Consider the following 12,372-nt stretch of genomic DNA (forward strand, 5'->3'; position numbering starts at 1 on the left):
GCTCGGCACTTATGGCCTTTGAGCAGGGAGGGATCTTTATCGTGCCACACCTGCTGTGACACGGGGCCTCGGTTTATACGGTCTAATCCGAAGGACCGCCCCATTTAGTCGCCTTTTACGACAGGCAAGGGGGTACTGAGGACCTATTCTAACCCGGATCCCCACGGGGCTTCGGATAATTGTGTTATAACAACCGAAATCGTACATTACTAAACAAAGCTGGAGAAAAACTTTATTTTTTCAAATCATCTTTTGGCCAAGAAGTGTTGTAAAATACCAGTATCCTATATCAACTCAATTCAACCGGTCACCCTTATTGAAGCATTTGGTCAATTTATATCAGATCACTTAACTGAAGGCTTGTGTTTGCATGTTTACACAAATCGGACATTATAACACTGTATTTTATCTTTTAACACTCAAATTTCTCTATCTTGTTCTCTGTCTTTTTAACACTCAAAATTTTTTTATCTTGTTCTAAGCAATGTTTTAATAAACACCATTGAGCATAGAAATTGCTGTACTGATTGCATTATAATTTAATAGTTGACGTAAGTAGTGCCTTCTCGTGTTCTTCCGAATATTCGCCATACCAGTTTACATATAACTACTAGGTATATTACGTTCGTTGACGAACTGGTCCTCATCAAATACTTTTATTACAACTTTTAATTTCATTTCAGCAGGTCATACTTTGACTCTAAATTTAGACGTACAAATTGGATTTAAACCAAAATGTCAAAAGCATAAATTTAATATAAGAGGCGTAATACAGTCCCTGAAACGTTCTACTTTCCCACCTGAACGGTGAACGAACGCTGAACGAACGGAGAGCGAACGGTGAGTGAACGCGAACCCAAAGTGAACGCAACTTGGCGAACGGTGAGTGAACGCAGAACGCGAACGGAGCGCGAACGCGAGCCCAAAGTGAACGGTGAACGAACGGTGAACGCAAGATGAACGATTTATTCGGAATGCCTTTGGTCTTTAAATTGCATTGAAATTATTCTTTTATTCTATAATTGAAATGTCATAAATAAATATAAATAAACAATAGATAAACAAAAGAGAAATAAATAGATAAATAAATAATAAAAATAAAATTCTGCACATACGTATGTTTAAATAGATGTTTTTATAACACGATTTTAATCGCCGTCAAACGTGTATTTGTTACCGCGTGTAATTAAAAAATAAATTAATCTTATATAGTAAATAATAATGCTCATTCTTTTAACTAATAAAATAATGTGGACTTTAGAAGATGAAACTACTACTGAGATAAACAATAGATAAATAAATAAATAAATAAATTAATTAATTCATTCATTCATCAATAAATAAATAAATAAAAACATTTTTTTCTGCACATATCTATGTTTAAATCAATATTTTAATAACATGATTTTAATCGTCGTCAAACGTGTATTTGTTACCGCGTGTAGTTAAAAAATAAATCAATCTACTAATATAGTAAATAATTATGCTTATTCTTTTCACTAATAAAATAATGTGGACTTCTGAACATAAAAAACTACTACTTATAGATTGAATTAATTACACTGTACGGGGTTGAAACAACCGTACATGTATTGCCGTGCCAAAGCGATTCTGAGTAAAATAACGGATTTTTTTTTAAATTCACATTTATCTGTTGACATCGATTGTTATCGTACTGCATAAAAAATCTCGTTTATTTAGATTCTACTGAAAAATGCTCTATATTTATGTGCCTTTTTTAGGTCACCTGAGTCACTCAGGTGACCTATTGCTATCTGTTTTTGTCCGTCGTCGTCCGTCGTACGTCGTTCGTCGTACGTCGTTCGTCGTCAATCGGTCGTAAACTTTTGAACATTTTCAGCTTCTTCTCTGCAACCACTGAACCAATTTCAACCAAATTTGGTACAAAGCATCTATGGGTGAAGGGGAACAAAAATTGTGAATTTCATGGTCCCTGCCCCCCTGGGGCCTGGGGGGTGGGGCCAAAACCACTAAAATTAATGCAATCTTCAAAAATCTTCTTCTTTACTCCTGGACATCAAGCAGTCAAACTGTTTGCATTATTGTAATCAGCATTGAGTACTTTACCAAAATTGTGAAATTCATGGCCCTGGGGTCAGGGGTTCTTGTACTAGGGCGGGGCTAAATAAGTATATAGTGGAAATGCATTATTTCTTTGAAAATCTTCTTCTCTGCTCCTGGGTATTAAATAAACTAACTAAGTACATAGTTATGATGAGCAAGAGTGCCTCTACCAAAATTGTGAATTTTATGGCCCCAGGGTCAGGGGTTCTGGTGTCAGGGCGGGGCTCTATTGATTATATAGAGGAAATACATGAATTCTTTGAAAATCTTCTTCTTTACTCCTGGGTATTAAATAAACTAACTAAGCATATAGTTATGATGAGCAAGAGTGCCTCTACCAAAATTGTGAATTTTATGGCCCCAGGGTCAGGGGTTCTGGTGTTAGGGCGGGGCTCTATTGATTATGTAGTGAAAATACATGAATTCTTTGAAAATCTTCTTCTCTGCTCCTAGATTTTATATAATTTAACTTAGTACATAGTTATGATGAGCAAGAGTGCCTCTACCAAAATTGTGAATTTTATGGCCCCAGGGTCAGGGGTTCTGGTTTTAGGGCGGGGCTCTATTGATTATATAGTGAAAATACATGAATTCTTTGAAAATCTTCTTCTCTGCTCCTAGGTTTTATATAAACTAACTAAGTACATAGTTATGATGAGCAAGAGTGCCACTACCAAAATTGTGAATTTTATGGCCCCAGGGTCAGGGGTTCTGGTGTCAGGGTGGGGCTCTATTGATTATATAGAGGAAATACATGAATTCTTTGAAAATCTTTTTCTTTACTCCTGGGTATTAAATAAACTAACTAAGTACATAGTTATGATGAACAAGAGTGCCTCTGCCAAAATTGTGAATTTTATGGCCCCAGGGTCAGGGATTCTGGTGTTAGGGCGGGGCTGTATTGATTATACATGTATAGTGAAAAAACATTAAATCTTTGAATATTTTCATCTTTGCTCCTAGGTTTTAAGCAGATGAATTACCTATATAGTTATGAGCAATACCTAATCTTCAAGAATTGTAAATTTCAAGGCCCCAGGGTCAGTTGTACCATAGTGGGGGGGGGGCTGTACTTATGTACTGAAAATGAATGAATTGTTTGAAATGTGCTCCTTGGTATTAATCAAATATTTTTGAAAAGCAAGTATGCCTTTCCAAAAATAGTGCAATGTGTGGATCTAGGCCTAAGAGTCGAGGGTTCATGTGTGGTAGCGGCACTACTGATTATTGCTGAATATTACTGATTAGTTGAAATGCATTTTTTGTTCCCCTACCCTGCCTATGGGTATAAAGTAACCAAACTAAGGAACTGCTAAGTGTATAGTTATGATGACCAGATTGTAAATGCTATAGCATCTGGCTTAAAACATGGATCAAATTCAGTCACTGGAAAGTTGTTGAATAATGCTCAGGTGACCTATAAGGCCCAGGGGCCTCTTGTATTTTTTTATGACAATTATTTTTTGCTAACTTCTTCATGTATCTGTAGACATTTCCCGGCCGTGATTATACTCGGTCAAGATGTTGGAAAGAGGCATTCAAATTATTTGTAATACATGCGTAGATAAAATTATCAAAACTAAATAAGTAATATGCTGTCATAGTTTTTATTGAACAGAGAAATGTACGAGAGAGAGAGAGAGAGAGAGAGAGAGAGATAACCCCCTCAATTCTCAGATATATATTGTATCAAATAAAAATTATTATTTTTCCTAAATATTCCAAGCAATAAAAGTAATCTTTTTTTTTTTTAGATCAACAAATCCATTTGACAGTAATCATTGGCTTTTATTTTCCATCATTTTCACACACCTCACAGGAAGTCCGTGCTACATTTGTAGAAGCGTGCTTGTGCTGTCAATCAAAATAATTCGACACAGTGGAGATGTGGAAATCGCTTTTCACCGAGGGCGAAGAGTCACTTAGTATTCCGAGAAATTTTAATATTTTTCCCTATCATTTCTAGATCTGCATTTTTGCATTCCTGCAGAAAAAATAATTCGAATATATACATGTACTTGGAAGGATTAAGTTTTAAATTGAATGTGAAACATATTCCCTGCCAATTTAAAATTCTTCTGTCGGCACAAGTTTTTACTAAAATACTATTGTTTAATGACTGTTTGATGTTGGTTTTAAGACTGATTTTCTTGTGTTACAATAAAAATTAAATATGAATTAAAATATACTGTAAAACCTCAATAAGATTTTTATTTCGGGAGAAAAGGCACCGGGGGGGGGGGGGGTGTTAATTATACTGAATGGCAAATAACATATTTTTAACCATATGTTTAGGTACGGTGAAGGAAGGAATTTTCCTTCTCTAATAGTAGACTATTTTAAACAGTTGGTCTTTTCTAAAATTTTAAACACACCATCAATTTAATTATCTCTAAAGATATTTAATTAACTGAATATTTGCAGTACTGTTCATAATTCTCAAACCTACATGCAGTTTAAATACGTGTTATTGTAGAAATATTTTTTTTTATGTATTCTTGTTCTGTAAAAGACTTGGATTAATTATTATACAATATTAATCATTTGTCCTCTCTAAAATTAAATCAAATTGATGCCGTGCGTGAAACATTTGTACATTGCCCTTTTTTGAAGTTAATATTTTAATATCGTTCTACATACATGTAGGTACTTAATGTATTAATTATTTTCCAGGGAAAATTCATGAAATAAGTAACAGCTGAGTTATAATAATAGAAATATAAATACCGTAGATAAGTTTTGCAATTAAATAATTATTCTTCAAACACGATATCTAAGTTATTTAATTAAAAAAACATGTAAATGCTTACCATCTAAAAGATAAGTCCTTTCACTTAGGAGTTCCGAATGACAATGAAGACTGAACGATAAGTGAACGGTGAACGCAAGGTGAACGCAAAGTAAACGGAACGAAGAGCGAACGGTGAACGTTTTGTGAACGCGAGCGCACGGTGAACGCAATACTGTGAACGAAGAGCGAACGCTGAACGAACGGAAAAATGGGAAAGTAGAACGTAAATTTGTGGTAAAAAGCGGAAGAATTATGCCAAAAGCGGAAGGGTAGGCAGGTCTGAAACAAAACTAAAAACAAAAAATAATAGATGACAAGAAGTATGGGAAACCATCAGCCCCTGTCTAATTGGTGTTCGCTTCGCGTGTGTACACAAATCCTTAATCAGTTACAGTCATCACAAAAAAGTGAAAATATTTGGTAAATAACAGTAACCGTCAGCCCCTGTCTGATTGGTTTTTCCTTTCTCGCATCTACATGCTTATACTGACACAAGTCTTTAATCAGTTTTAGTCCAGCAAGAAAATAGTGAGTACGCTTGGTAACAGCAACCATCAGCCCCTGTCTGATTGGTTACTAAGAGAAATGTTAACGTTACAAGATTGAGTTTGCTATCAGCCCCTGACTGAAGCAAATGGAAAGTTCTAAAATTGTAGTGTAGGGATACGGATATATTTCCTGAAAGCATTGGACTTCCCTCTACCTATTGTCTGAATTTGAAGCTCGGTGAATCCTCGTGTCGCTGCAGTGGTTGCTGCTCCGATTCGGAAACAGTGAGACCGGTAACGGTTCAGATCAAAATTACAGAAAGAAAGGGCTAAACGGAGTTGTTGTGTAAGGTATTGTTTAGAGAAAGGGATGTCATCCGTGAAAGAAAACGGGGGGTCAGATGGTGAAATGTGTTTCCTAACATTCAGATAGTCACGTCAGGAAAGGTATGGAAACCTGGCTTATTTTTGTTTTTGTACATTCGAAGGGTAGCAGTGCTAGATTTTGCATGTTTGAATTGGGGGATATTAACCTCAAAATAACCATTCTGGTGTTCATCTGAATCAAAAGGAACATTATCGTACAGAAGATAATGTTGTGTGGAATTTGAAGATTTGGTTATCTCCCTAATGCGAAGAAAAGCGCAAAAGGCAAGGGTAAACATGGCTTTTAAAAGCAATTTGATAAATAAGGAAGAAGTTGTGTGTTCTAAGGAATTAAGAATAGAACTTATGATTTCCAGCGTAATTGGCAACCAGGGGTCAGATGAAGGTTTGGATTTGTGAAAACCCTGTAACATTTTCTGTACCAGAAAAGTTTGAGTTATATCTGGTTAGTTTCTTAACTGAAAAATAAAACTAAGTGAGGAGATGAATGTGCGAGTTGTTGATGCCGCTAATCCTTTAAGATAACAATGAGCAATGAAGGCTGATAAGTGTTGTAATGAAGAGGGTAGACTAAACTGGTACCGAAAACTTGAGCCACAAAATGTGCATAAGTTAAATAGGTTGTCTTGTAAGCTAAAGCTGTAGATTTGGAAAGGGAATTGCGCACTAAAACATCAGCTGTCGTATTCAGATCCTCACAAGAGAGTGGAACCGGTGTCGGTTCTTTGGCCATGTGCGGAAATCTCGGGAAAAACTCTTGCACCTGTAACCGAGAAAGTAGATCTGCTGCTATGTTAGTTACACCAAGAATATGTTGTGCTTGAAAATGAATGCTATGCAATAAAGACAAAATCATTAATCTTCTCATTACTTGCATGAGCTTTCTATCTTTGGATGTGGTTTTATTAATGACGTTGACATCTGCAGAGTTATCTGCATGAATGACAACTGTGGAATTGGCAAGACAAGACCCCCAAAGTTCGAATGCTATTACAATGGGTAAGAACTCGCGAACTTACATATGGTAAGATAACCAATCTGGTGAGAATTGTTGAGAAAACCATCTCTTACCAAATGTTCCCCCAAAACCTAAATTACTTGCATCTGTAAAAAAGTGCAAAGAAGAGGTTGAATGCACAACGTTTGATGGGAAAAGGGCTTTCCCATTAAAGTGTTCCAAGAACACTTGCCAAACTTTCAAATCTGCACGGGCCTATAAATTGAGTTCGAAGTCACTGGGGTGGATTGGGATTTGTTTGTATGCATTCTCAATATCTAATAATAAAAAAAGCTAATAAAGCTCCCTTTCCCACCTTATGAATGATTTCAATAGCAGTTTGAATAGAGTGATACTGTACAGTAAAGAATTCCTTAGGAATAAAATGATTAATGCAACCCTCCTCTGGAAAAGATAGATGATGAATTAAATTCACCTGGGGATTTTTATGCGCCCGAATTTTTTCGGGGCGCATATTGTTTTTGTCCTGTCTGTTTATCTGTTTGTCTGTCTGTCTGTTGTCAACTTTAACCTTCAAATGACATCAAAAACTTTTGAACCTAAAAATAGCTTTTTCAACTGTTTGCCATAAGATAGATAGACTTCATATTTGGTATGCATACTCGTCTAATAAAGTGCCTTCAAATGACATCAAGGTCAATGACCTTATGACTTTTACTGTGACCTATATGCTAAAAATAGCTTTTTCAACTGTTTGTCATAACTTTTGAACCATAAGAGTCAGAGACCTCATATTTAGTACGCATACTCCTCTAATAAAGTTCCTTCAAATGACATCAAGGTCAATGACCTTGTGACCTTGACTGTGACCTACGGTATATGCTAAAAATAGCTTTTTCCACTTTTTGCCATAACTTTTGAACCATTTGAGAAAGGGACTTCTTATTTAATATGCATACTCCACTAATGAAGTTCTTTCAATCAACACCAAGCTTAATGACATGTAACCTTGACTGTGACCTATATGCTAAAAATAGCTTTTTCCACTTTTTGCCATAACTTTTGAACCATAGGAGATAGGGACTTCATATTAAGTATGCATACCCCACTAAGTTCTTAGAAACAACACCAATGTCAATGACCTTGTGACCTTGACTGTGACCTATATACTAAAAATAGCTTTTTCGAACTTTGTTGACACCGGGCGCAAAGTGTTTCACAAACACATCTTGTGTAGTAACTAGACCTAATAGGGAAATTTGAATGTTGGGAAAAGGAGGTGCACAAAAAGGTCCAGCTATGCGTTTGTGTTTTAGCTATTATTCGATTTTTTCGTATAGAATATGTTCTTTCCCTTTGATGGAAGAGAGATTTTGAGATGTCGTAAATAGACGAGGTCTTTTATATGGGATTTTGAAACCAAAGGTGAAGTCCTGAATGAGAAAATCAGCCAACTTTGTGTCATATTTTGTAAGAAGTTAAACTGCAGACCTGTGTTGGAGTTGTAATAAATTGATCATTTGGTAGATGTAGCGGGATTGTTAGAGGAATTATTGGAGGCGTTGTTGGAAGCATTGGTAGAACTTTGTCGGGATGAAGTTTTGAATTTTAGGCAGTTTCCTATAGTTTTTTTCTGCACAGAGCTGACACACAAATGGATGGGGGCAAGCATTGCCTTTGGGGCATGTTCCGTGATTGTTAAACAAGAAGCAATATTTGTGTTTTGCTGGAGTCCGAAAGGCCTGTTTCTTGTTTTTTAGCTGATAATCTAGGCCTGAAAGGACTGTTTCTTGATACAGTTCGACATTTTTATTTTGCCTAAGGACAAGCTTTGGGGTCTCTTTGCCTCCAACGCCGAAACTTCTCGTCATATAGAAGGGCTGCCTGATCCCCGCAGGAATCAGCAATTTTCTGCACAGTTTGCGCATAAAGCATTAGGTAACTCATTTCAGCTGGGGCCTTCTCCGCGAAAATGGCAACGAAGATTTGGAATGCTTCGGTCTACTTTGCAATAGACTTAATTGGATCCTTATCATTTGATTTAATAAAAAGCAATTGCCCATCTTTATCGATTGATTTGTAGTTGTTTTGTTCGGGCATGTTTAAGTCAGATGGCAAAAGGGACGCAAACTAAACATATTCCCCAGCATGGATCTTTGCCCGAGTCTTATCGTCAACCCCCAGTGTTAACAACGTAGCTGATGGGGGAGGGTCAGATTTGGGTGGGGTTGGTGTGCCCTGTAAATTAAGGGATAATGTACCTTCAGTTGTTATTTCTTGCAGCAGTGTTGGTGTCGTTAGCGTAGGTGCCATTTGTTGGGGTGCCTGGGAGGGTGGAGCTGAAGGTGGTGTGTTTGAAGCTGCTGATGTCTGCATGGTATACATTTTTTCTGTAATGACTTGCCTACAAGTGCTTTTTATGGTGGGGATTATTGAGCTCATGTAACCTCTTACTAAATCCTCGATGGACTGGTTTGTAGTTGCTGGGGCCGAGGTGGCTGGAACCGCTGGGGATGAATCTCCCTTCTTTCGCCGTTTGGGTCTGGTGGCCATTTCTATGTATGATCAATAATCAGATTAAAATACCAATCATTAAAAATATATAACATAGTCATGGATTTAAAGCGGGAAATGCTTTACATGCTTTTAGCTACTTATATCTTCCTTATAGGAAGGTTTATTCACTTGTCTTATGCTTAGAGCTAAGGTTATGCTTGGAGCTAATCATATGCTATCAGCTACTAATATCTTTTTGACCACTGAAATATGTATCCCAGAATTGGGAAAGTCTCATGTGGTTAATGCTTAAAGCTAACATATGTTTGGAGCTACAACATGCTTAAAGCTAAGATATATATGCTATAAGAGCAAATTTTACTCTTTAACAGGTATCGTTTTGTTGTTAACCCGGGTACAAAATCTTTATATGCTTATAGCTACTGAATATCTAGTTAATAACGGTCGGTAAATGGACTGTTTAGCCTGTTGAGCGAGAAACGCTACCTTAACAGAGTTTTGAGACCACTTAAACAATTAGTTCCAAAACATATAAATTGTATTATTCCTTGTGTACCAGGTTAGCAAGCAAGTGTTTACCAAAAATATAGTCAAGTCGAGTGACTTAATCGATACCTGTTTTGGCGTCTTAAGAATGTCAAGGTTACGATAATGACCATCAATGGCACAGTCACAAGCACTGTAAAATAGGCAAAGTAAATTGTATTCATGGAATGTAAATTATGTACATTTTTTTTCTTTAAACAAATTTGATATAAATAAATTAGATATTGACATTTAAATGTGAATGAATATTACGAACAAACAAAGATTTTGCACTCTTAATTATAAATAGGTAGAAGCCCCTGTCTTCTAACCTGTTTAGAATATGATGTGTACAAAATAGTGTTCAGAATGTTACTGTTGTGACAATAAAATGCCTCGTAATTGTTTGATTAGTTTATGAAAGCCCAGTCTATTGAGGTGTACACTATCACTCAAAGTTTGATTTTGGCTGTCTGTAAAACCTCTTAATTTCCAAAATGAAATCCGATACTGAGGACATGCATCGCGCAAAAACTGGTTAGCAACTGACGTTTTATGCCTACATGTATACTCATGCGCTGTTATTTGTCTGGTGGGAAAGGAACTGAGGACAGTGACCTTCCATAGATTAAAACGGTTCATTACCGCCCAAACACACTATTATTTAATGGGGTCGTATTGGCGAACAGCAGCGCTTATCAGATTCAGTTGTCGGTCACTGGAAATTAATCCACCACTTATCCCGTAAAATTTAACTTCATTTAGTCCTGCTATATTGAACACTGAAGAGCTAGATAAGTGCGCACCAATATAAGAGCTCAATCAGTTTACATGAGAGTCGCACACGCACAAAGTCGACATGGTGCGAAATAAAAATATAGTTGTTGATTCACTGACACACGCATAAATTGTTAATAAACAGTGTGGTCCTACCGTAATGGCCGACGGCCTGAAGACAATGCACCAAGTGACGCTATCGCATTTACTCCGTCTAGACGACGAAATCATGCAATTTACCTATGGAGGGTGGCGAGGAAGTCGCCAGGCGTGAAATCCGTAAACTTTTAAGAATACTCATGTCGTGATGAATTTATAGAAAACCTTTTACAGACAGCAATCTTCTACATGGCCGAAATTTGAGAGAAATAGCGCATGCGCAGTAGTATATTATGTAAATAAGCGTGCTAAAAATATCGATGGCTAAGGGGAAATCCCCACATCAGAAAATGGGCAACATACATAAATAATCAGAAATAATAATCAATCATAGATTGTTTTATGATATTTTACATGCCAGGAAAACGTCAGAACCGGCGCCATTACGTAAACTGGGAAATCGCCGCCTCCAACTGGAGGCAGCATTCTCGAGTTGATTTTAGATACTTGTGAACTGAATTAAATTTCAAAGTCAAAAGTTATCAATAGTACATTACTGAAAAACTTACCAATATAGTTTTATGGTGCATTTATGAAATAAATAATCCGTTGAAAAAAGTTTTATCACACTTGAGATTTGTCTTCCTTTTACGCATTTTAAAACCTTGCAAGTCCTATTACGAACTGTGGAGCGATATTTTCTTTTCATCGATATTGGTGAGTACGAGGGGCATTGTGCTTTTGATAAATTCTGATTTCAGCATTTAGGTCGGTTCACAAGTATCGAAAATTAGCCCCGGTTGAAGACGGTGAAATTCCCAGTTTTCGTAGTGGCGCCGGTTCTGACGTTTTCCTGGCATGTAAAATATCAAAATCGTAAAAAAGCCAGAAAAACGTCAGATTTTCCGGACTAACAAGAGCATCACGCAAGTTGCAGAACTCAGGGTGTTCATATAAAGAGCAGCCATCGCCACGGAGCTTTTAAATCGTTTGCTTTGTATACTCCCTATTCTTAAAAAGATCTCGCTTCATAGGGAGATTTATGGATACTCTCAATTCTTCTTGACGCTTTGTTATTACTGATTTCTCAGCCACTTAGAAGAATGAAGACTATAGACGCTTTGAACCTATCGTAAAGTTTTCCTATCTCTGCATTTTTATCCTCTTCTTGGAATAAGTAGTTGGTTTGCATCACTTCACGCACATCTTGCAACAGGTGTTGAAGGCCCCAGCAATTGTTTTCTTATTTTTACGCATAAGATTTTGCACAAATTCAGCTTTACATAAATATAAAAAAAGGTCTGCTAATAACGGAGCGCAATTTTTACCCATGGGAATTCCAATAGATTGTTGGAAAACCTGGTCTCCAAAAACCACGTAGATATTGTCGTCCAGAAATTCAAGCATCTCTTTGATGAAAACGTTTGCGTTTGTGTTTGCAATCAGAATGTGTTTTAACAAAATATTTTTAAAAATGACCAATGATCTGGTGAGTAAATTTACGAGTTCTATTTTTTTTTTAGAAAAAGCAGCTGTCAATGATACAAAAAAGCCTGGACTTTAATTTATCGTAGGAAACGGTTGTGAATAATAATGAAAAGTTTTTAAGCAGCTGATTTTGGTAAAATCTTTTCTTTTCAAATTGCCTAAAAGTTCTTTGGAATTTTTTTAGTATCCACATCTGATTCACATCCCTTCTTGAATATGTTGTTGCACAGTACTCTTGAAGTGTTTCCTTCACTACT

The 12,372-nt window shown here is 36.5% G+C and overlaps 1 protein-coding gene across 1 annotated transcript; it reads right to left on the reverse strand.

The window, feature by feature from the left end:
• Positions 1-5,895: 5,895 nt before the first annotated feature.
• Positions 5,896-10,338, reverse strand: LOC134274694 (uncharacterized). The gene is made up of 3 exons (XM_062756946.1): positions 9,842-10,338; positions 8,971-9,264; positions 5,896-6,514 (listed from the first exon to the last, which is right to left on the reverse strand). Exons 2-3 carry the CDS (start codon positions 9,260-9,262, stop codon positions 6,447-6,449), a joined length of 360 nt encoding a protein of 119 aa, XP_062612930.1. The 5' UTR covers positions 9,263-9,264; positions 9,842-10,338; the 3' UTR covers positions 5,896-6,446.
• Positions 10,339-12,372: the final 2,034 nt, after the last annotated feature.

Source organism: Saccostrea cucullata, unplaced genomic scaffold, assembly GCF_032062105.1.
Source record: "Saccostrea cucullata isolate Sc308-1 unplaced genomic scaffold, CSIRO_AGI_Scuc_v1 ctg1497, whole genome shotgun sequence".
NCBI lineage: Eukaryota > Metazoa > Mollusca > Bivalvia > Ostreida > Ostreidae > Saccostrea > Saccostrea cuccullata.

Bases quoted from the DNA above. Each gene is read 5' to 3' on its own strand.
- LOC134274694 (XM_062756946.1), bottom strand. From the start codon at position 9,262: ATGGCCACCAGACCCAAACGGCGAAAGAAGGGAGATTCATCCCCAGCG. The intron at 6,515-8,970 runs GTACATTATCCC...TCTCGGTTACAG, and splicing joins GCAAGAAATAACAACTGAAG to GTGCAAGAGTTTTTCCCGAG.